The 27,644-nt window shown below is 30.4% G+C and overlaps 2 protein-coding genes across 2 annotated transcripts in view; both read right to left on the bottom strand.

Annotated features, from left to right (window-relative positions):
* Positions 1–3,241: 3,241 nt before the first annotated feature.
* LOC143222887 (soluble guanylate cyclase 88E-like) lies at positions 3,242–18,103 on the bottom strand. The gene is made up of 4 exons (XM_076450069.1): positions 18,009–18,103; positions 10,884–10,993; positions 3,414–3,503; positions 3,242–3,313 (listed from the first exon to the last, which is right to left on the bottom strand). Exons 1-4 carry the CDS (start codon positions 18,082–18,084, stop codon positions 3,242–3,244), a joined length of 348 nt encoding a protein of 115 aa, XP_076306184.1. The 5' UTR covers positions 18,085–18,103.
* Positions 18,104–22,171: 4,068 nt separating this feature from the next.
* The window catches only part of LOC143222832 (soluble guanylate cyclase 88E-like), a 112,230-nt gene continuing 106,757 nt past the window's right edge, over positions 22,172–27,644 (bottom strand). The window contains exons 3-5 of the mRNA XM_076449946.1: positions 23,388–23,517; positions 22,593–22,739; positions 22,172–22,324 (exon numbers count right to left, since the gene is read on the bottom strand). Of these exons, the coding sequence (XP_076306061.1) occupies positions 22,172–22,324; positions 22,593–22,739; positions 23,388–23,517 (430 nt within the window). The remainder of the gene's footprint in view (positions 22,325–22,592; positions 22,740–23,387; positions 23,518–27,644) is intronic.

Below are 27,644 nucleotides of genomic sequence, written 5' to 3'. Positions count from 1 at the left end.
AAATTGGTGTTGTTTGGACTATCAGTACAGCATACTGAAACCTTCAGTCGTACAGTAAATTGGTGTTGTTTGGACTATCAGTACAGCATACTGAAACCTTCAGTCGTACAGTAAATTGGTGTTGTTTGGACTATCAGTACAGCATACTGAAACCTTCAGTCGTACAGTAAATTGGTGTTGTTTGGACTATCAGTACAGCATACTGAAACCTTCAGTCGTACAGTAAATTGGTGTTGTTTGGACTATCAGTACAGCATACTGAAACCTTCAGTCGTACAGTAAATTGGTGTTGTTTGGACTATCAGTACAGCATACTGAAACCTTCAGTCGTACAGTAAATTGGTGTTGTTTGGACTATCAGTACAGCATACTGAAACCTTCAGTCGTACAGTAAATTGGTGTTGTTTGGACTATCAGTACAGCATACTGAAACCTTCAGTCGTACAGTAAATTGGTGTTGTTTGGACTATCAGTACAGCATACTGAAACCTTCAGTCGTACAGTAAATTGGTGTTGTTTGGACTATCAGTACAGCATACTGAAACCTTCAGTCGTACAGTAAATTGGTGTTGTTTGGACTATCAGTACAGCATACTGAAACCTTCAGTCGTACAGTAAATTGGTGTTGTTTGGACTATCAGTACAGCATACTGAAACCTTCAGTCGTACAGTAAATTGGTGTTGTTTGGACTATCAGTACAGCATACTGAAACCTTCAGTCGTACAGTAAATTGGTGTTGTTTGGACTATCAGTACAGCATACTGAAACCTTCAGTCGTACAGTAAATTGGTGTTGTTTGGACTATCAGTACAGCATACTGAAACCTTCAGTCGTACAGTAAATTGGTGTTGTTTGGACTATCAGTACAGCATACTGAAACCTTCAGTCGTACAGTAAATTGGTGTTGTTTGGACTATCAGTACAGCATACTGAAACCTTCAGTCGTACAGTAAATTGGTGTTGTTTGGACTATCAGTACAGCATACTGAAACCTTCAGTCGTACAGTAAATTGGTGTTGTTTGGACTATCAGTACAGCATACTGAAACCTTCAGTCGTACAGTAAATTGGTGTTGTTTGGACTATCAGTACAGCATACTGAAACCTTCAGTCGTACAGTAAATTGGTGTTGTTTGGACTATCAGTACAGCATACTGAAACCTTCAGTCGTACAGTAAATTGGTGTTGTTTGGACTATCAGTACAGCATACTGAAACCTTCAGTCGTACAGTAAATTGGTGTTGTTTGGACTATCAGTACAGCATACTGAAACCTTCAGTCGTACAGTAAATTGGTGTTGTTTGGACTATCAGTACAGCATACTGAAACCTTCAGTCGTACAGTAAATTGGTGTTGTTTGGACTATCAGTACAGCATACTGAAAATTGGTTCAGTCGTACAGTAAATTGGTGTTGTTTGGACTATCAGTACAGCATACTGAAACCTTCAGTCGTACAGTAAATTGGTGTTGTTTGGACTATCAGTACAGCATACTGAAACCTTCAGTCGTACAGTAAATTGGTGTTGTTTGGACTATCAGTACAGCATACTGAAACCTTCAGTCGTACAGTAAATTGGTGTTGTTTGGACTATCAGTACAGCATACTGAAACCTTCAGTCGTACAGTAAATTGGTGTTGTTTGGACTATCAGTACAGCATACTGAAACCTTCAGTCGTACAGTAAATTGGTGTTGTTTGGACTATCAGTACAGCATACTGAAACCTTCAGTCGTACAGTAAATTGGTGTTGTTTGGACTATCAGTACAGCATACTGAAACCTTCAGTCGTACAGTAAATTGGTGTTGTTTGTTTGACTATCAGTACAGCATACTGAAACCTTCAGTCGTACAGTAAATTGGTGTTGTTTGGACTATCAGTACAGCATACTGAAACCTTCAGTCGTACAGTAAATTGGTGTTGTTTGGACTATCAGTACAGCATACTGAAACCTTCAGTCGTACAGTAAATTGGTGTTGTTTGGACTATCAGTACAGCATACTGAAACCTTCAGTCGTACAGTAAATTGGTGTTGTTTGGACTATCAGTACAGCATACTGAAACCTTCAGTCGTACAGTAAATTGGTGTTGTTTGGACTATCAGTACAGCATACTGAAACCTTCAGTCGTACAGTAAATTGGTGTTGTTTGGACTATCAGTACAGCATACTGAAACCTTCAGTCGTACAGTAAATTGGTGTTGTTTGGACTATCAGTACAGCATACTGAAACCTTCAGTCGTACAGTAAATTGGTGTTGTTTGGACTATCAGTACAGCATACTGAAACCTTCAGTCGTACAGTAAATTGGTGTTGTTTGGACTATCAGTACAGCATACTGAAACCTTCAGTCGTACAGTAAATTGGTGTTGTTTGGACTATCAGTACAGCATACTGAAACCTTCAGTCGTACAGTAAATTGGTGTTGTTTGGACTATCAGTACAGCATACTGAAACCTTCAGTCGTACAGTAAATTGGTGTTGTTTGGACTATCAGTACAGCATACTGAAACCTTCAGTCGTACAGTAAATTGGTGTTGTTTGGACTATCAGTACAGCATACTGAAACCTTCAGTCGTACAGTAAATTGGTGTTGTTTGGACTATCAGTACAGCATACTGAAACCTTCAGTCGTACAGTAAATTGGTGTTGTTTGGACTATCAGTACAGCATACTGAAACCTTCAGTCGTACAGTAAATTGGTGTTGTTTGGACTATCAGTACAGCATACTGAAACCTTCAGTCGTACAGTAAATTGGTGTTGTTTGGACTATCAGTACAGCATACTGAAACCTTCAGTCGTACAGTAAATTGGTGTTGTTTGGACTATCAGTACAGCATACTGAAACCTTCAGTCGTACAGTAAATTGGTGTTGTTTGGACTATCAGTACAGCATACTGAAACCTTCAGTCGTACAGTAAATTGGTGTTGTTTGGACTATCAGTACAGCATACTGAAACCTTCAGTCGTACAGTAAATTGGTGTTGTTTGGACTATCAGTACAGCATACTGAAACCGTCAGTCGTGCAGTAAATTGGTGTGGTTTGGACTATCAGTACAGCATACTGAAACCTTCAGTCGTTCAGTAAATTGGTGTTGTTTGGACTATCAGTACAGCATACTGAAACCTTCAGTCGTACAGTAAATTGGTGTTGTTTGGACTATCAGTACAGCATACTGAAACCTTCAGTCATAGGGTAAATTGGTGTTGTTTGGACTATCAGTACAGCATATTGAAACCTTCAGTCATAGCGTAAATTGGTGTTGTTTGGACTATCAGTAAAGCATATTGAAACCTTCAGTCGTACTGCTGTCTGTAGGTTGGTTTAAGCATAAAAAGAAAACAAAAACAAACACTCTTAAATAGGGTAACTATTCTGTTCATTATCCAAGGAAAAGAACTTAAGTACGTACCTTTACAGGAATAGTTCCTCGTTCTGAGATCTCCCAGTCATTATTAATAAGCTGATTTTTTGTTACCTCACTAATATGTATCTTCAGAGCCTATAGAAAAACCAAATCGTTGTTACTGGGACACGAATACAAACTTATTTGCAGTAAGACACAATTAAGAACTCGTTGTTACTGAGACACAGTTAACGACTCTTTGTTACTGAAATAGGTTAACAAATCCTTATTACTGAGACACAATTAGAACTCGTTACTGATTCACAACGACTCCTTGTTACTAAGACACAATCAACAACTTCTTGTTACTGAGACATAATTAACAACTCGTTGTTACCGAGATACAATTAATAACTTGTTGTTACTGAAACACAGTTAATAACGTGTTGTTACTGAAACACATTTAATAACTAGTTGTTACTGAAACACAGTTAAGAACTCCTTGTTACCGAGACACAATTAATAACTAGTTGTTACTGAAACACAGTTAATAACTTGTTGTAACTGAAACACAATTAATAACTTGTTGTTACTGAAACACAGTTAAGAACTCCTTGTTACTGAAACACAGTTAATAACGTGTTGTTACTGAAACACAGTTAATAACGTGTTGTTACTGAAACACAGTTAAGAACTCCTTGTTACTGAAACACAGTTAAGAACTCCTTGTTACTGAAACACAGTTAATAACGTGTTGTTACTGAAACACAGTTAAGAACTCCTTGTTACCGAGACACAATTAATAACTTGTTGTTACTGAAACACAGTTAAGAACTCCTTGTTACCGAGAGAAAATTAAGAACTCGTTGTTACTGAAACACAGTTAAAAACTCCTTGTTACTGAAATACAAAAACAACTCGTTGTTACTGAAGCGCAATTATAAAATTATTTTCCTTAAATTATATTCATTAATGAACCAATAAAAAAATTGTAACAATAATGAATGTTGAAGTTTCGTACATTTCAATATTTAGCAGTATAAATAAACACATAAGAATATATCACATTTAAATAGTACCATTTCTTGAGATAAATACTATTCAAAACTTCTCTGCTGATTATAGACATTAAAAATATAGAGAAGTTCAAAGATACTTTTTCATTTGATAACAAACGAAGTCTGATAATAAATACTAGATAAACAACAGCATTTGTACAGATTCTTTGATAAATGTTTCAGAATTACTCATTCAATGTTCAGCAACTTTATCATACTGAACAATGCTCGTTATAAATACTAATATAAGAATACAACGAACAGTGTCAGAAATAACAAAATATATATATAATTAAACACGACAAGAGAGGGAGCTATTGCAACAGAAAAGTAGAAAAGATGTGAAATCACTCCAAAGGTTCCAATTTTATTCACAAATTGAAGACTTTCTCTTATCAAAAGTTGGCGATAATTACATGCACATCAGAGAATTGAAAAGTGTTCTAAGAAATGAGTCATGTTTCATTTTAATTATATATATAGGAGAGTTAAGTGCAGTTTGAGGTTTAACTTCATTTCTATTAGAATCTCATATTTTCCAAGACATTGCATTTGCAAATGGTGAGAAGACTTAGCTACGTAGATGGTTTGAACTACCACGAGTATATTTATATGTGACATTTGAACTGGAGATAAAATGTTTTCAGTATTAAACAAGATATTGGTTTGCAGTGACGACCTGAATACGATACAGAGTTTATGATGGATGTAGAAACCCGTGACAAACTTAACCAGTTAGGTTTCACAATAACCGTTAATGATGGAAGTAGAAACCCGTGACAAACTTAACCAGTTAGGTTTCACAATAACCGTTAATGATGGAAGTAGAAACCCGTGACAAACTTAACCAGTTAGGTTTTACAATAACCGTTAATGAAAATTAACAGAAATTCCACACTTTTCGGATTTTCCTCCGACTCTTATTTTTCAAGTAAAATGCCTTAGAATTTCCAAATACCAGTAATAGCATATTTATATTATTTTTATTATCATCATAGATTTACTGAAAATAGAAGATATCTCATGATATTTACATTTACTTTAATATAAAAATTGAAATAACAAACACCGTAAGCCCATAAATCTAATCATACCTGAATCGCCATTATATACATTAAGAGTGACAGTCGATATTTTAAAATGCCACTATACACTATTTACAGTAAGTCTGTTTCGTATCACACGAATAAACCACATATACTGACTCCATAGACTGAGATTGAAGTCCTGTTTCATAACACATTACATAAGACACCTCTAGTCACTACATATAATGATATAGCATACCTGTTACATAACACATAAAATAAACAAGCTTCAGTCACTACATAAAGTGGAATAGAAGACCTATTTCTTAGAGGTTACATAAAACAGCATCAGTAACTACACTGAATAAGACAGAAGATCTGTTTCATAGCACATTACATAAACCAGTTATAGTTACAACACAGAGTGAGAAAGAAAAACTCTTTTAAAAAATATTACATTAACGAGCTCTAGTCACTAAACAGAGTGAGAAAGAAGGCGTGTTTTAAAACACATTACATAAACCAGCTCTAGTCACTACATAGAGTAAGATAGAAAACCTGTTTCACAACAAATTACAAAAACCAGCTTTAGTCACTACACAAAGTGAGATAGAAGACTTGGTACAAAACACATCACATAAACCAGCTTTAGTAACTATATAGAATGAGATAGAAGATTTGGTACAAAACACATGACATAAACCAGCTTTAGTAACTACATAGAGTAAGATAGAAGACCTGTTTCACAACAAATTACAAAAACCAGCTTTAGTCACTACACAAAGTGAGAGTAAAGGCCTGTTTCATACACATTACATAAACCAGTTCTATCCACTACATATAGAATGAGATAGAAGATTTGGTACAAAACACATGACATAAACCAGCTTTAGTAACTATATAGAATGAGATTGAAGACTTGGTACAAAACACATCACATAAACCAGCTTTAGTAACTATATAGAATGAGATAGAAGACTTGGTACAAAACACATCACATAAACCAGCTTTAGTAACTATATAGAATGAGATAGAAGACTTGGTACAAAACACATCACATAAACCAGCTTTAGTAACTATATAGAATGAGATAGAAGACCTGTTACACAACACATGACATAAACCAGCTTTAGTAACTATATAGAATGAGATAGAAGACTTGGTACAAAACACATCACATAAACCAGCTTTAGTAACTATATAGAATGAGATAGAAGACCTGTTACACAACACATGACATAAAACAGCTTTAGAAACTATATAGAATGATATAGAAGACTTGGTACAAAACACATCACATAAACCAGCTTTAGTAACTATACAGAATGAGATAGAAGACTTGGTACAAAACACATCACATAAAACAGGTATTGTCACTACATAGAGTGAGACAGAATGCACGTTTCAAAACACATTACATAATTCATCTCTAGTCACTAGATAGAGTGAAATAGAAGACATATTTTATAACACATTATATAAACCAGCTATAGTCACTACATAAAGTGACATAGAAGATCTGTTTTATAACACATTACATAAAGTAGCTCTAATCAATACACAGAGTAAGATAGAAGAACTGTTTTATAACATATTGCATAACCCAGCTTTATTCACTATACAGAGTAAGATAAAAAACCTGTTTCATAACACATTACATGAACCAGCTTTAGTCACTTCATAAAGTGAAACAGAAGATCTATTTCATAACACCTTACATAAAGAAGCTATGGTCAAAACACAGTGAGAAACAGAGGGCCTGATCCAAAACGAATTTCATAAACCAGCTCTAGTTACAACATAGAGTGAGACACAAGACCTGTATCATAACACATCGCATAAAACAGCTTTAGTCAAAACACAGAGTGAGATAGAAGACCCGTTTTATGACACATTACATAAACCAGCTTTAGTCACTCTAAAAAAATTAAGAAAGAAGACCTGTTTTAAAACACATTACATAAACGACATTTAGTGACTAAACAGAGTGAGATAGAAGATGTGTTTTAAAATACATTGTATAAACCAGCTCTAGTCACTACATAAAGTAAGATAGAAGACCTGTTCCATAACACATTACATAAACCATCTCCAGTCACATAATAGAGTGACATAGAAGACGTGTTCCACAACACATTACATAAACCAGCTCCAGTCACTAAAGAGAGTGAGACTGAAGGCCTGTTTCATACTCATTATATAAACCAGCTCTAGTCAGTATATTGAGTGAGACAGAAGACCTATTCCATAACATGTTACATAAACCAGCTTTAAGCACTACATAAAGTGAGGAAGAAACTTGTTTCATAACATATTACACAAACCAGCTCTGGTCACTACATAGAGTGAGACAGAAGACCTGTTTCATAATATATTACATAAAACTCCTTTAGTCACTAGACTTAGTGAGACAGAAGATCTCTTTCATAACACATTACATAAAACAGCTTTAGTTACAACACAAAATGAGATAGAAAACCTCTTTTCAAACACATTACATGAACCAGCTCTAGTCACGACATAGAGCGAAATAGAAGACCTAATTCTGAACACATTATGTAAATCATCTTAAATAACTACAGAGAATAAGAGTAAAGACCTGTTTAATAACACATTACAAAAATCAGCTCTAGTCACTACACAGAGTTATATAGAAGACCTGGTTCATAACACATTGTATAAACCAGCTTTATACACTACACAAAGTGAGATAAAAGATCTATTTCATAACACATAACACAAACCAACTCTAGTCACTACATAGAGTGGAATAAAAGACCTGTTTCATAACACATTACGTAAAACTGCTTAAGTCACTACACAATAAGGTAGCAGACCTATTTCTTAACACATTACATAAACAACTCTAGTCACTAAATAGCGTGAGAAAGAAGTTCTTTTCCAAAACACATTACATAAACCAGCTTTACTTTCTACGTAGTGTGAGACAGAAGACCTATTTCATATCAGATTACATAAAACAGCTTTAGTCACAACATTGAGTGAGACAGAATATTTGTTTCTTAACACATCACATAAAGTACCTCCAGTCACTATATAGTGTAAGACAGAAGGCCTGTTTCATAGCATATTACATAAGCAAGCTTTATCGACTACATTAAGTAAGACAGATGACCTGTTTTATAACACATTATATAAACCTGCTTTAGTCGCTGCATAGAATGTAATAGAAAACCTGTAAAACACATTATATAAAAGAGATTTAGTCACTAAACAGAGTGAGACAGAAGAGATATGTTTCAAAAAAACATGATATAATCCAGCTCTAGTAACGACATAGAGCGAAATAGAATATCTAATTCTGAACACATTATGTAAACCACATTAAATCTCTACATAGGGTGAAACTAAAGACCTGTTTAATGACAAATTACAAAAATCACCTTTAGTCACTACACAGAGTTATTTAAAAGACCAATTTTATAACACATTGCATACACTAGCTTCATTCATTAAATACAGTGAGATAAAAAAACTGTTTCATAACACATTACAAAACGAGATTTAGTCACTAAACAGAGTAAAATAGAAGACGTGTTTCGAAAAACATTACATAAACCAACTCTAGTCACTACACAGAGTGAGATAGAAGACCTGCTTCACAAAACATTACATAAACCAGCTCTAGTCACGACACAGAGTGAGATAAAAACATGTTTCAAAACACGTTATATAAACTAGCTCTAGTCACTACACAGTTTGAGATAGAAGACCTGTTTCAAAACACATTACATAAACCAGGTTTAGTCACTACATAGATGTCAGACTAAAGGCCTGTCTTTTCTCACTATATAGAATAAAATTATGAGTGTGTTTTTGCTCTACATAATTATAACAGCTCTATATACTAAATAGAATGATGTTATCAACTCGTGATGTTAAGACTAATTAGAATATCCACAGTCAGTATGAAACAATATTATTAGTATGTTTTGTTCAAACTAATTCAACCATATTTGTTTCTTATACAGAATACGCTTAGTAATTTATTTTTGTTGAGACTCAATATAGCACATATAATATAATTCGTTAACAAATGGTAACAAACTTATTGTAACATAACGTATTTGTAGTTGTTTTTTTGAATATAATTAGAAAACCTCTGTTCACTCGGGATTATCAGTTTCGTTGTGTTGAAAATAATTACATCTACTCTACTCACTAGTCACAATAATATTATCATTTTATTTCCTTTGAGAATAACTCTCTGCACTATAAACAACAATTTATCTTTTTTTTCCCTAAAAAAACATTAAAACATCTCTGCTCATTGTATAGAATAAGAATCAGTTCCACTGTCGAGAATAAGATTAGATTTTTCCATTGAGAATATTTAGAGCAGTTCTCGAGATTCTGTAGAATAATTTATTATTTTTCTTTCTCTGAAAAAACATTATAACATCTCAACTCATTCTGTATAAAATAATGTAGTTAGTTTCTTTCCATTGAGACTACTTAGAACATATATGTTCATTATATAGAATAAGATGATTAGTTTATTTACATTGAAACTACTTACAACTTCTTTGCTCACTATATATAAAACAAGATTATAAGTTTATTTCTGATGACAGTAATTAGAACATCTGTACCCACTATAGAAGAAAATTTTACTAGTTTTGAGCCTTATTAGAACACCTTTGTTCGTTATGTAGAATTTGGTTATTAATATATTTCTGTTTAGATTAACTAGAACACCTTTGTTTGTTATGTAGAATTTGGTTATTAATATATTTCTGTTTAGATTAACTAGAACACCTTTGTTCGTTATGTAGAATTTGGTTATTAATATATTTCTGTTTAGATTAACTAGAACACCTTTGTTCGTTATGTAGAATTTGGTTATTAATATATTTCTGTTTAGATTAACTAGAACACCTTTGTTCGTTATGTAGAATTTGGTTATTAATATATTTCTGTTTAGATTAACTAGAACACCTTTGTTCGTTATGTAGAATTTGGTTATTAATATATTTCTGTTGAGATTAACTAGAACACCTTTGTTCGTTATGTAGAATTTGGTTATTAATATATTTCTGTTGAGATTAACTAGAACACCTCTGCTCACTGTGTAGAATAATAATCAGTTTCTTTCGATGAATGTTTGATCTAATATGTCTTGTCTATGGAAACACAGATACAATTATTTTTACAGTTGGTGAGGCTATTAAGTTTTCAATTTAATACAAAAGACATCATATGTACTAGTTTAAGGTGGTTTTAATGTTGACATATTTAGATACTAGACATAGAGCTAATATCAGGTGACAATAAATAATAGTTTGTTACTTCAGGTTGATTTAGTTATTAAATTTGGAGACGGCAACTTATTAATACTCCAATACATACAACTGGCTTAACGTCAATACACAATATGTAGAAAAATGCTTTTTCTGAGGTAGTTTTAAATACAAAATAAACGCATATACCTCACTCGTGCTTTCCATTCGAGATGCTGTGTTCACAGTGTCACCAAACAAACAGTATCTTGGCATTTTCAAACCTACAACTCCTGCCACCACTGCTCCAGAATGTACACCTATGAACACAAAGTAACCAGAGGCTTAAAATACGGGTGTCACATAAACTCACAATAATAATTAAACACATACTCCTTTAATTTGTAAACAAACCAACACTAACATGATCGCATATTCATTACTGAACGACTTTAATATGACAACATAAACATTCTACACTCACTATAAAATAAGTATTATCAATCCAATATAAAATAAAAACAAACATTACAAAGTTATTGCAACATAACTTAAGTCACAAACCCACTACAAAATGATAAATATTACAAATGTATTGTAACATAACTAAAATGTATATAAACACACTGTAACTTATTGTAACATAAATAAAAAGTTATAACACAATACAAAATGTTAACAAACATTATAAACTTATTGTAACATAACTTAAATATCATAAAACCATAAAAATAATAACACAACATTACAAACTTATTGTAACATAACTAAAATATTATAAAGACACCATAAAATGATAAAAACATTACAAACTTATTGTAACATAACTAAAATATCATAAAGACACTATAAAATGATAAAAACATTACAAACTTATTGTAACATAACTAAAATATCATAAAGACATTATAAAATGATAAAAACATTACAAACTTATTGTAACACAACTAAAATATCATAAAGACACTATAAAATGATAAAAACATTACAAACTTATTCTAACATAACTAAAATATCATAAAGACACTATAAAATGATAAAAACATTACAAACTTATTGTAACATAACTAAAATATCATAAAGACACTATAAAATGATAAAAACATTACAAACTTATTCTAACACAACTAAAATATCATAAAGATGCTACAAAATGATAAAAACATTACAAACTTATTGTAACATAACTAAAATATCATAAAGACACTATAAAATGATAAAAACATTACAAACTTATTGTAACATAACTAAAATATCATAAAGACACTTATAAAATGATAAAAACATTACAAACTTATTGTAACATAACTAAAATATCATAAAGACACTATAAAATGATAAAAACATTACAAACTTATTCTAACATAACTAAAATATCATAAAGACACTATAAAATAATAAAACATTACAAACTTATTGTAACATAACTAAAATATCATAAAGACATTATAAAGATGATAAAACATTACAAACTTATTGTAACATAACTAAAATATTATAAAGACACTATAAAATGATAAAAACATTACAAACTTATTGTAACATAACTAAAATATCATAAAGACACTATAAAATGATAAAAACATTACAAACTTATTCTAACATAACTAAAATATCATAAAACACATTATAAAATGATAAAAACACATTACAAACTTATTGTAACATAACTAAAATATCATAAAGACACTATAAAATGATAAAAAATTACATTACAAAAACTTATTGTAACATAACTAAAATATCATAAAGACATTATAAAATGATAAAAACATTACAAACTTATTGTAACATAACTAAAATATCATAAAGACACTATAAAATGATAAAAGGCATTACAAACTTATTCTAACATAACTAAAATATCATAAAGACACTATAAAATGATAAAAACATTACAAACTTATTGTAACATAACTAAAATATCATAAAGACACTATAAAATGATAAAAACATTACAAACTTATTCTAACATAACTAAAATATCATAAAGACACTATAAAATGATAAAAACATTACAAACTTATTGTAACATAACTAAAATATCATAAAGACACTATAAAATGATAAAAACATTACAAACTTATTGTAACATAACTAAAATATCATAAAGACACTATAAAATGATAAAAACATTACAAACTTATTGTAACATAACTAAAATATTATAAAGACACTATAAAATGATAAAAACATTACAAACTTGTTCTAACACAACTAAAATATCATAAAGACACTATAAAATGATAAAAACATTACAAACTTATTGTAACATAACTAAAATATCATAAAGACATTATAAAATGATAAAAACATTACAAACTTATTGTAACATAACTAAAATATCATAAAGACACTATAAAATGATAAAAACATTACAAACTTATTCTAACATAACTAAAATATCATAAAGACACTATAAAATGATAAAAACATTACAAACTTATTCTAACATAACTAAAATATCATAAAGACATTATAAAATGATAAAAACATTACAAACTTATTGTAACATAACTAAAATATTATAAAGACACTATAAAATGATAAAAACATTACAAAGTTATTCTAACACAACTAAAATATCATAAAGACACTATAAAAAAGATATCATAGATGATAAAACATTACAAACTTATTGTAACATAACTAAAATATCATAAAGACACTATAAAATGATAAAAACATTACAAACTTATTCTAACATAACTAAAATATCATAAAGACACTATAAAATGATAAAAACATTACAAACTTATTCTAACATAACTAAAATATCATAAAGACACTATAAAGATGATAAAACATTACAAACTTATTGTAACATAACTAAAATATCATAAAGACACTATAAAATGATAAAAACTATAAAGATGATAAAACATTACAAACTTATTGTAACATAACTAAAATATCATAAAGACACTATAAAATGATAAAAACATTACAAACTTATTGTAACATAACTAAAATATCATAAAGACACTATAAAATGATAAAAACATTACAAACTTATTGTAACATAACTAAAATATCATAAAGACACTATAAAATGATAAAAACATTACAAACTTATTCTAACATAACTAAAATATCATAAAGACACTATAAAATGATAAAAACATTACAAACTTATTGTAACATAACTAAAATATCATAAAGACACTATAAAATGATAAAACATTACAAACTTATTGTAACATAACTAAAATATCATAAAGACACTATAAAATGATAAAAACATTACAAACTTATTGTAACATAACTAAAATATCATAAAGACACTATAAAATGATAAAAACATTACAAACTTATTGTAACATAACTAAAATATTATAAAGACACTATAAAATGATAAAAACATTACAAACTTATTGTAACATAACTAAAATATCATAAAGACACTATAAAATGATAAAAACATTACAAACTTATTCTAACATAACTAAAATATCATAAAGACACTATAAAATGATAAATATTACAAATGTATTGTAACATAACTAAAATATCATAAAGACACTATAAAGATGATAAAACATTACAAACTTATTGTAACATAACTAAAATATCATAAAGACACTATAAAATGATAAAACATTACAAACTTGTTGTAACATAACTAAAAGATATAAAATATCATAAAGACACTATAAAATGATGATAAAACATTACAAACTTATTGTAACATAACTAAAATATCATAAAGACATTACTATAAAGATGATATAAAACATTACAAACTTGTTGTAACAAAATGATATAAAATGATAAAAGCATTACAAACTTATTGTAACATAACTAAAATATCATAAAGACACTATAAAATGATAAAAACATTACAAACTTATTGTAACATAACTAAAATATCATAAAGACACTATAAAAAGATGATAAAAACATTACAAACTTATTCTAACATAACTAAAATATATCATAAAGACACTACAAAGATGATAAAAAACACTATATTACAAACTTATTGTAACATAACTAAAATATCATAAAGACACTATAAAATGATAAAAACATTACAAACTTATTCTAACACAACTAAAATATCATAAACCCACTATAAAATGATGATAAAACATATCATGAACTTATAAGATGATAAAACATTACAAACTTGTTCTAAATATCATAAAGACACTATAAAGATGATAAAACATTACAAACTTATTGTAACATAACTAAAATATCATAAAGACACTATAAAATGATAAAAACATTACAAACTTATTGTAACATAACTAAAGATATCATAAAGAGACATTATAAAACTAGAATATGATTAAAGAGCATTACAAACTTGTTCTAACATAACTAAAATATCATAAAGACGCTATAAAGATGATAAAAACATTACAAACTTGTTGTAACATAACTAAAATATCATAAAGACACTATAAAATGATAAAAAACATTACAAACTTATTCTAACACAACTAAAATATCATAAAGACACTATAAAGATGATAAAACATTACAAACTTATTCTAACATAACTAAAATATCATAAAGACACTATAAAATGATAAAAAACATTACAAACTTATTGTAACATAACTAAAATATCATAAAGACACTATAAAATGATAAAAACATTACAAACTTATTGTAACATAACTAAAATATCATAAAGACACTATAAAATGATAAAAACATTACAAACTTATTCTATACATAACTAAAATATCATAAAGACACTATAAAATGATAAAAACATTACAAACTTATTGTAACATAACATAAATATTATAACCTAATATAAAATGATAAAAATAATTACAAACTTATTGTACTCTAACTAAAATGCTATAAACCCTATATGATAAAAATTACAAAAATTTATTGTAGTATAACTAAAATATGATAAAGACATTATAAAATGATAACAAACATTACAAACTTATTATAAGATAACTAAAATATTATAAACAGACTATAAAATGATAAAAACATTACAAACTTCTTGTAACATAACTAAAATATCATAAACCCACTATGAAATGGTAACAAACATTATTTTAAGATAACTATAATATTATAAACACACTATAAAATGATAACAAATATCACGAACGTATTGTAACATAACATAAATGTTATAAACCGACTATAAAATGATTACAAATGTAACAAATTTATTGTGAGATAACTAAAATAATATAAACACACTATAGAATGATAGCAAACATTACAAACTTATTGTAACATAAATAAAATATATTAGAAACGCACTATAAAATAATACCAAATTTATTGTAATATATCTAAAATATAAAATATAAAACACACTATAAAATGATAAACATTACAAACGTATTGTAACATAACTAAAATGTTTATAAACACACAATAAAATAATAACAAACTTATTGCAACATGAATTAAATTTTTTAAACCCACAATAACATGATAACAAACTTATTGTAATACTACTGTAAGGTGATAACATAAACATTACGAAATTCCTCTAATGAAAGAAAACAAGATATACACTAGAAACTAAATCACAGAAAAAATTGTGTGTGTTTTTATTGCAAAGCTACATCGGGCTAACTGCTGAGTCCACCAAGGGAAATTGAACCACACATGTTGGTCTTAAGAGTTAGTATGCTTACCACTGTGCCAGCGGGGAAGGACTGAAACAGACCTGTACCACTCATAGTGAACATGAATATACAACACCAAACCCTTTTTGAAAATAGCAAAAGTCATTAAAAAAAGGCCAATAAGTGAAAATAAATTTCTAGGACCAGATTTAAACCTAGGGCTTCTGACCATCATGATTGGTGTTCTATTAAGATTAAGTATTAAAGAATACCAGACATCTCTGGTTATCTTATTTCTGAGACTTTTTAATTATGAGTTGTAAAGATACGTTCATAAACATATACGTATATACACACAGACACATATATATATATAATTACTTCATGAAATTCGTGTTATGAATCACTGAAAGTATACTTTCTAAGAAATATCATTGTAAACGAAAAGAACCCAATAAGCAGAAAGAAAGTGTGGGACTGGGGTTTGAAACCAGGATCTACGACTAGGAGGGACGGTCTTATATCCAATAAGTTATCTAATAGTGTAACTCATTGCTGCCTTCCCTCACCTATAAGGTGTTTTAACTATTGGTAGTAAACTTATTATGTCAGACATTAAGTGTGTTAATAGGTTCACTTATTATACATGATTAGGCTTAACATTCTCGTCAATGTTGTGAGGTTCCAGGAAATACAGAGAGTTTAGTAAGTTATATTAAAACGATTTTGATGTGAAAGCCACGAAGCACAAAAAGTACATCCGATATAATGTCTAGGTAGAACAAAACGTATCAGAACCACGTTTTGACATTTTCTAGATACGTAGGTGGTGTTATCCCATGCCCTGGTTTGGGAAGGGTCGTAACAAACGTTTTAAGTGCAATATATTCATATACTAAGGCTATAGAGATGTGTTAAGAATGGGTATGTAGATTTCCAGGACAAGTATGTTCCTTGTACTGCAAACAAATAAGGTCAACTTTGGACACCAGATAAGATACTTGCAACAGGTTGTATCCCAGCTGTTGTATGCAAAGTGGGATGTCTTGTAGGAAATAAGAGTAGATTATCACAAAGATTAGTGGCAAAAGTTGATCGCGTAACTCAAAAAATATTATGGAACATAATGGACGAGGACAGTCATCTGGAAAAACGAAAGAAGTCATATCTACACAACTTGGTTCCAAAACATAGCGTTTACACCGTCGCATACCTCAAGCAGCTTCAGAGTAAAACGAGTATTCATTCTATTCCCTACAAAGACATACTAGCTAAGTCATTCATGTTCAGTGATGTCGAGAAAACCCACTTGTAGAGAAATATATATGTAAAAACGACTCGTTTGGGTTGAGAAACCTTTTTACGTAGAGGAGTGAACAACGTTTCGACCTTCTTCGGTTATCGTCAGGTTCACAAGGAGGTCGAAACGTTGTTCCTCCTCTACATAAAACATTTTCAACCCAAACGAGCCGTTTTACATAAATAAATCATTCATGTTGTTTCCTATCTACCGGTCAAGCTGACTTCTGTCAGATCAGAATGTTGAAACTGGTACTGGGAAACCAGTCCTCTTAAAGTGGATGGTTTATGGAAAGCAACCAAAAAGTATGTTTTATAAACGACAGCTTTATGCATTTCAAATGATGCAGGATTACTGGTCAAAAATACTGTCGTTAAAGGATGACTGACCACGACAAAGATTGTGACATTATAGTAAGGCTTCAAAGTATCTTCATTATAACAAGTTCAATCTATGAAGATAAAACTCAGATCTCACCAACACGAATTTGTAGACTTTGACCAGTGGACGGATCTTTTAGATCGCCAATAACGTGCACCATATCCAAAGCCATGTCACACACGTTTTCTGCATGCTTGGGGTCCACATCAGGCGCACCGGCTACCCCATGTAAGCGTCCCCAATCGTTTCAACCTAGCGAAATCAACAACAAAACCTGCACATTTCATACGCAACACTATCATCTACTTTTTATAAAATACTTTTAAAGCAAAATGTTTCTGAAGTATTTACTGCAAGGAAATGCTTGAGAAACATAACACAACGTTTTGGAACAACATGGGACATCTAGGCTGTTCCATGCTCTAAATTAAATTAAAATAATTTTAAAAATCTTAAAGCCATCTCTTATCATTCATATAGTTATCAAACTTGTTCTTAAACACACATTTACTGCCTCTACAGCATCAGAGATAACCATTACAAAGGCTAACCCTGTTAGCAAAATAAAGTTGTCATAGCTGAAGATGATTTCTATCTTGTCAAAATATATATGCTTAGCTCCCTAATCACTCTATTCTCACTGTTAAACATGATAAAATGAATCTTTAGAATCTTAAACACCTCAATCAGATCCTCTCAAACTCCTTTCTTTTCAAAAGAAACAGTTTGAAAGATGTCAGCTTCTAATGATAACAACCCCTCTGAAAGGTGTCAGCCTCTAATGGTAAGACAACCCCTCTATTCCAGGTGTCAGCCTCTAATGGTAAGACAACCCCTCTATTTCAGGTGTCAGCCTCTAATGATAAGACAACCCCTCTATTCCAGGTGTCAGCCTCTAATGGTAAGACAACCTCTATTCCAGGTGTCAGCCTCTAATGGTAAGACAACCTCTCTATTCCAGGTGTCAGCCTCTAATGGTAAGACAACCCATCATTCTAATAATATTTCTGGGAACCATTTCCAACAATTCAATACTCCAAACGTGGAATAACCAGTGATCTATACAATGAAAGTAAAACCTCTTTCGACTAGCATTCAATATTTCTGTAGATACAAAATACTATTTGTCCTGCTACTAATATTACCTCACTGTTTGTAAGAAACTGATCAATCGTTACATCAAAATTTCTGTCTTTCATGACACAATTAAAGTTATTCCCATCCAAATTATACTTATAATTCAGGTTATGATAACCCACATACATTAACTTGCATTTATTATAATTAAAACCCATCTGCCGTTTATTGACTCAACTCACTAAGTGATCTAAATCCTTCGATAAATCGGAGGTATCCTCCTCACACCCAGCAGCACCCAATACCTTAATATCATCAACAAATGTAAGAAATTTATTAACCATTCTTTCATCTGGGTCATTAATGTAAATCAAAAAGAGTAATGATCTTCAGAACACTCTGGTTGTGTCATTAATCCAGTTTGAATAAACTTCATATATGAGAACCTTCTTTTCTTCCATCAAGCTACTTTTCTATCCACTTACTTTATCCCCGGCCTATAGCACAGTCTCTATTGACCAGCGTATGACACGTGTTCGAAACATCACACAAAATAAACTTCATATATGAGAACATTCTTTTCTTCCATCAAGCCACTTTTCTATCCACTTACCTTATCCCCACGGCCTATAACACAGTCTTTATTGACCAGCGTATGACTCATGTTCGAAACATCACACAAAATAAACTTCATATAAAGTTAGATACCTTCTTTTAACTGCATCAAACCACTTTTCTATCTCTTAACACTTATCCCTACGAATCCTATAAAAAAAGAACTTCTTACACGTTAAAACTGTGTATTGAAGAAGTACATATACGTATGACACGTAGAAGTTCACAGACAGATCACACCTATGTAAATAAATGAATAGTTCATATATATAAACTAGAAGTCATTTCTTCCATCAAGTAAACATAATACATTATAGAGTATCCATATACCTTATACCCACATACTATAAAGTCGATGTCTTTATTACATATATAACGTATGTACAAACACATGTTCATATAGCACATCACATAAAATAAACTTCATATATCAAAATAAAGTAACACTTCTTTATATTCCATCAAGTACATATTGTACATTTCTATCATACACGTACCTTATCCCATATATATATAACACAGGTGCATATATTGACCAGCGTATGACTCATGTTCGAAACAGAAGCACAAATAGTAAATATATATCAAGTATAAAGTTATATAGCATATATATATAGGTACATATGACTGCAGGAGGAACAAGTTTTCTTCTCATATATAAACTAAACAATCATACGAATATGTCTACAATTAAAGAACTTCTTATACACGTTGTAAAACTGTGTATATGAAAACAAGAAGTACATATAGTATATATATATAACGTAGAAGTACTTACACAGAGTACAGATATATAGGTGTACATATTCTACCTATATTAAATATATGAATAGTAGAGTGCATATATATAAACTAGAAGTACATATATATCAAGTGATGTACAAGTACAAGTATACATATAGTAAATATAGATCTAGTAAACGTAGTGCATATACATAGAGTACCACATACATACAAAGTCGATGTGCATATAGTACATATATAAAGCAGAAGTATATAAAATAACAATACAAATACATAAAATAAAAGTACATATAGCACATATATATAAAAATAGAAGTAATGTAATACATATATAGAAAGTCAAAATACAACAGTACACATAGATATATATATAAAAACATGTAGTACATATTATATACATTTTGTGCATTATAATGTAGTACATACACAAAAGAAGTACATCTAGTGCATATATATATAAAATAAGAAGTGCCTATAGTGCATATATATGTAGCAGAAGTTCATATATATAAACTAGAACTACATACAGTACATATATATCAAGTAGAAATAAATATAGTACATATATATATACTTGAAGTACATACAGTACATGGATATGCATATAACTACATACATCTACATATATAAAGTAGACGTACATCTGGTAGCATATATATATACTTGGTACATACAGTACATACATATAGAAGAAGTAGAAGTACATATAGTATATACACCTTTGTGACAAATATTGAAACAAGATAGAATATATACGATATTTTTATATATATTTTATATCTGAGAATACAAAATTATTCACAAATTAATACATACCAATATTTTTCAGAAGATCATTTATAGTGCATACAGTCCACGAGATGACTAATCTTAATTATGGATCACGGTACCATACATATGGTTTCAATTAGCTTACATTCGTAGTACAGTTTTTTTTTCCCAGAATCTTTCTTTACATATATAAAGATTTTCAATAGGATTTAAGTACATATATACAAAACCTTTATTCGCGTTGTACATATATATCACGAGTAGATGTACATATATGCTGAAAAATGCCAGATCCACATATAGTTCATTTATATCTAGTAAAAACGTAAATATGGGTCACATATATATACGATATATAAGCCTAACGCCATATATAAAAAAACCCCAGAACACCTTCTTCAGGGATGTTTACAACTGATACATAAAAATTCTCGAAGTTTCATGTACCTGGGGATATATAAAATAAAGACTTCATATATATGTAAAGAGAGTCTCGTCACTGAATGACACCTGTAATACATATATCTTACGTCCAGTTCTTAGTACTACATACAATTGATATCGTTTACATAATTGAGTTGGTAAGTTGTTTTTTGATAGGTCTCATATATAACGAAAGTTCAAATACATATAATCCACATACATAATGTAGATACCCATATATAGATCGACCGTACTGCAAAATACAAAGTGACGCCGTCTACATATAAAACGACTATTATGGAAATCAGCGGGTAGATATGGTTCGTGTATATAAAGTAGAAAATATTGTAATAATTACATAATGTAGAAGTATATATGGTACGTGTATATAAAGTAGAAGTACATATAGTACGTATATGTAAGGTAGAAGTAGATATGGTTCGTGTATATAAAGTAGAAATACATATAATACACATACATAATGTAGAAGTATATATGGTACGTGTATATAAAGTAGAAGTACATATAGTACGTATATGTAAGGTAGAAGTATATATAGTACGTGTATATAAAGTAGAAGTACATATAGTAATTTTGAGGTTAAGATAATACAAAATCATGTTAAAACTTCAAACCTTATAAACTTTGTGTGTTTCAGTCAAGTGGTCGAACATACTGTACATGGTGTTTAACATCGACACGACCTCCATCGGAGTGATTCGGCTACAAATTTGTGTAAAAGTGATTACATCACTGAATAAGATGGTCACACACTCGAAATCCTGCTTGAACAAAAAATAAGAAAAAAAAAACAGATTTAATCGTACCAAAGCCAAAGTTAAGATAGTTCTAGGTTATTAGAGGTTTAATACGGCTCACGCTGAAAGATATATTTTGTCAAATTGTTACAATACCGCAGAATCTTCATGATTAATGTATTTGAACATCATTCTATTTAAGGCTAAAATCGAGTATTTGTTGTTTCTCTTTTCATAACTTGTCTTTAATACCTATCTTTATTATTGCATTAGTTCAGTATATATGTATAACCTGACACGTGTCAACCGCAGGCTCTCCTTTCCTTAGTCTATCTGCTACTTGTTTGGGAATCATCTGGTACAGCAACTCGTCTGTTCGCTTCATTTCCGAGTCCAGCTTCTTCATAGAATCCTCCAGCTGTTTGCTTTTCTGTAATTCCTGATAAAAGAAAGAAGATAAGATATTACGTTGTCTTTACTGTTGCTGTTAAGGTGAAAAAGATGACCTATAATAATATCTTTGGTGCTTCTTTTAAGAACAAAGAAATATGCTCTGCCATATATTTTTACTTCGTCAATCTTCAAATGTTTTGTTTATTTACCTTCGTAGAGTAAGATATTATCTGACCATTGTTGTTTGTTAGATTCTGTTCTCACTATTGGTTCGTAGTTTTATTTACACAGACACTTACTCACATACAAATAACAAATATTTCATATTTGTGAACTAAATAGGAAACATCCAGTAAGTGACATGTTAATTACGTAATTCATATATAATATTATGATCGCCCTTAATCTTTTGAAACGTGACGTTGCCAAAGAAATAAAAAAAAACTTTTAATTAAACAGATTTGTTTGCTGTGAACCACTAGAAATTCAATGAATTATATGTTTTGTGCAAAATATAGCTTTTGAAACCCGGTTTTTAGCGTTATAAGCTGTCAAACTTATCGTCCAGCCACAAGTGGCGAGGAAGCCTTTAAATAATGAATTTGAATGTATTTTAACTTATTTCGCACCGTCCTGCTTGCATATAGTGACAAGTTGTTTTAATCACGACACCTCGTAATCCATAATCTCTTACTTGGTCTAAGGCCAGCTTAAGTTCAGCTGACTGTTGTTGTCCGGCAAGCACCATGTCCCTACTAAAGTCATGCATGCTAAGGTCATTGATGTAAAGGCCAGTATTCACTATTCCTTCCAAGTCTCGCATTCTGAGAAACAAGGAAAGACAATGATAGATATCAGTTAATAGATAGAGATTATCACTACAGAAACTAGAAGCTATACTACAGTGCATAAAACATTTAAATAAAAACATATAACCAGAGATAATAACCAAAGAAAAACAACGTTTATAAATGAGGGAAAAATTCTACATGAAGCAATTTTTTACAAATGAAAAATTAACAATCAGTTACACTATCTACAATGCACACTAAAGGTTATTTAAAATATATTTATATTTATTAACATTATAATACTACCTTGTAAATTATTTTGTGTAAAATTCGTACTTTATCGCAAATAAACTGACTTATTTGACAAACGTGAGAAATACGACTAGCAATAAACGGATTTGGGGAAAACAAGAGAAAGACACGACTCGAAATAAACTAGCTTGTGTAAGAAGAAAGAGAAATGACTAGAAATAAACTAATTAGTGCAAGACATGGGAGAGATATAACTAGAAATAAACTAATTAGTGCAAGACATGGGAGAGATATAAAATAAACTAGAAATAAACAGAGTTGTGTAAAAATTAGTGAAAGACATGGGAGAATATGAACTGAAATAAAATAATTAGTGCAAGACATGGAAGAGATATAACTAGAAATAAACAGAGTTGTGTAAGAAGAAAGAGAAATGACTAGAAATAAACTAATTAGTACAAGACATGGGAGAGAGATAACTAGAAATAAACAGAGTTGTGTAAGAAGAAAGAGAAATGACTAGAAATAAACTAATTAGTGCAAGACATGGGAGAGATATAACTAGAAATAAACTAATTAGTGCAAGACATGGGAGAGAGATAACTAGAAATAAACAGAGTTGTGTAAGAAGAAAGAGAAATGACTAAAAATAAACTAATTAGTGCAAGACATGGGAGAGATATAACTAGAAATAAACTAATTAGTGCAAGACATGGGAAAGATATAACTAGAAATAAACTAATTAGTGCAAGACATGGGAGAGATATAACTAGAAATAAACAGAGTTGTGTAAGAAGAAAGAGAAATGACTAGAAATAAACTAATTAGTGCAAGACATGGGAGAGATATAACTAGAAATAAACTAATTAGTGCAAGACATGGGAGAGAGATAACTAGAAATAAACAGAGTTGTGTAAGAAGAAAGAGAAATGACTAGAAATAAACTAATTAGTGCAAGACATGGGAGAGATATAACTAGAAATAAACTAATTAGTGCAAGACATGGGAGAGATATGGGAGAGAGATATAACTAGAAATAAACAGAGTTGTGTAAGAAGAAAGAGAAATGACTAGAAATAAACTAATTAGTGCAAGACATGGGAGAGAGATAACTAGAAATAAACAGAGTTGTGTAAGAAGAAAGAGAAATGACTAGAAATAAACTAATTAGTACAAGACATGGGAGAGAGATAACTAGAAATAAACAGAGTTGTGTAAGAAGAAAGAGAAATGACTAGAAATAAACTAATTAGTGCAAGACATGGGAGAGATATAACTAGAAATAAACTAATTAGTGCAAGACATGGGAGAGAGATAACTAGAAATAAACAGAGTTGTGTAAGAAGAAAGAGAAATGACTAAAAATAAACTAATTAGTGCAAGACATGGGAGAGATATAACTAGAAATAAACTAATTAGTGCAAGACATGGGAGAGATATAACTAGAAATAAACAGAGTTGTGTAAGAAGAAAGAGAAATGACTAGAAATAAACTAATTAGTGCAAGACATGGGAGAGATATAACTAGAAATAAACTAATTAGTGCAAGACATGGGAGAGAGATAACTAGAAATAAACAGAGTTGTGTAAGAAGAAAGAGAAATGACTAGAAATAAACTAATTAGTGCAAGACATGGGAGAGATATAACTAGAAATAAACTAATTATTGCAAGACATGGGAGAGATATAACTAGAAATAAACTAATTAGTGCAAGACACGGGAGAGAGATAACTAGAAATAAACAGAGTTGTGTAAGAAGAAAGAGGAATGACTAGAAATAAAATAATTAGTGCAAGACATGGAAGAGATATAACTAGAAATAAACTAATTAGTGCAAGACATGGGAGAGAGATAACTAGAAATAAACAGAGTTGTGTAAGAAGAAAGAGAAATGACTAGAAATAAACTAATTAGTGCAAGACATGGGAGAGATATAACTAGAAATAAACTAATTAGTGCAAGACATGGGAGAGATATAACTAGAAATAAACAGAGTTGTGTAAGAAGAAAGAGAAATGACTAGAAATAAACTAATTAGTGCAAGACATGGGAGAGAGATAACTAGAAATAAACAGAGTTGTGTAAGAAGAAAGAGAAATGACTAGAAATAAACTAATTAGTGCAAGACATGGGAGAGATATAACTAGAAATAAACTAATTAGTGCAAGAGATGGGAGAGATATAACTAGAAATAAACAGAGTTGTGTAAGAAGAAAGAGAAATGACTAGAAATAAACTAATTAGTGCAAGACATGGGAGAGATATAACTAGAAATAAACTAATTAGTGCAAGACATGGGAGAGAGATAACTAGAAATAAACAGAGTTGTGTAAGAAGAAAGAGAAATGACTAGAAATAAACTAATTAGTGCAAGACATGGGAGAGATATAACTAGAAATAAACTAATTAGTGCAAGACATGGGAGAGAGATAACTAGAAATAAACAGAGTTGTGTAAGAAGAAAGAGAAATGACTAGAAATAAACTAATTAGTACAAGACATGGGAGAGAGATAACTAGAAATAAACAGAGTTGTGTAAGAAGAAAGAGAAATGACTAAAAATAAACTAATTAGTGCAAGACATGGGAGAGATATAACTAGAAATAAACTAATTAGTGCAAGACATGGGAGAGAGATAACTAGAAATAAACAGAGTTGTGTAAGAAGAAAGAGAAATGACTAGAAATAAACTAATTAGTGCAAGACACGGGAGAGATATAACTAGAAATAAACTAATTAGTGCAAGACATGGGAGAGAGATAACTAAAAATAAACAGAGTTGTGTAAGAAGAAAGAGAAATGACTAGAAATAAACTAATTAGTGCAAGACATGGGAGAGATATAACTAGAAATAAACTAATTAGTGCTAGACATGGGAGAGAGATAACTAGAAATAAACTAATTAGTGCAAGACATGGGAGAGAGATAATTAGAAATAAACAGTCTTGAATAACACGACAGATAGATGCAAGAAATAAAATAATTTTTGTAAGACAAAAAAGACGGAAGACTAGAAATAAACTGACTTATGTAAGATAGGGAAGATAGGTAAACATAAATAGATTAGCTTGTGTAAGAGAAAAACAAGACAGATGACTTGGAAAAATATACTGAGTTGTGTAAGACATGGGAGACACATGAAACAAAGTAGAGTGACTTCCATAAGACAAGAGACATGTCACTATCAGGAAATTAATTTGTGTAAGACAGAAGAGAGATATGACTAGAAATAAACTGACTTGTGCAAGACGAGAGACAGGTGACTAGAAATAAACCAATTTGTGTAAGATACAGTAGACAAGTCACACAAAAGATATTCTGACTTGTGCAAGACGAGAAACAGGTGACTATAAATAAACCAATTTGCGCAAGATAAGTAGACAAGTCACACAAGAGATAATCTGACTTATGCAAGACGAGAGACAGGTCACTAGAGAAATAAACCAATTTGTGTAAGATACGGGAAACAGATGACGAGAATAAATTGATTTCTGTAAGATACAAAAATGATACGACAGATGAGTAGAAATAAAATGACTTGTGTAAGAAGAGAGACAGATGACTAGAAATAAAATGACTTGTGTAAGAAGAGAGACGGATGACTAGAAATAAAATGACTTGCGTAAGAACAGAGACAGATGACTACAAATAAAATGACTTGTGTAAGAAGAGAGACAAGTAACTAGAAATAAACCAATTTGTGCAAGATACGGTAGTCAAGTCACACAAGAGATAATCTGACTTGTGTAAGACTGGAGACAGGTGAATAAAAATAAACCAATTTGTGCAAGATACATTAGACAAGTCACACAAGAAATAATCTGACTTGTGCAAGACGAGAGACAGGTGACTAGAAATAAACCAATTTGTGTAAGATACAGTAGACAAGTCACACAAGAGATAATCT

The sequence above is a fragment of the Tachypleus tridentatus genome, chromosome 1 (genome assembly GCF_004210375.1).
Source record: "Tachypleus tridentatus isolate NWPU-2018 chromosome 1, ASM421037v1, whole genome shotgun sequence".
Classification (NCBI taxonomy): domain Eukaryota; kingdom Metazoa; phylum Arthropoda; class Merostomata; order Xiphosura; family Limulidae; genus Tachypleus; species Tachypleus tridentatus.
This window is presented reverse-complemented; position numbering and strand designations above follow the sequence as displayed.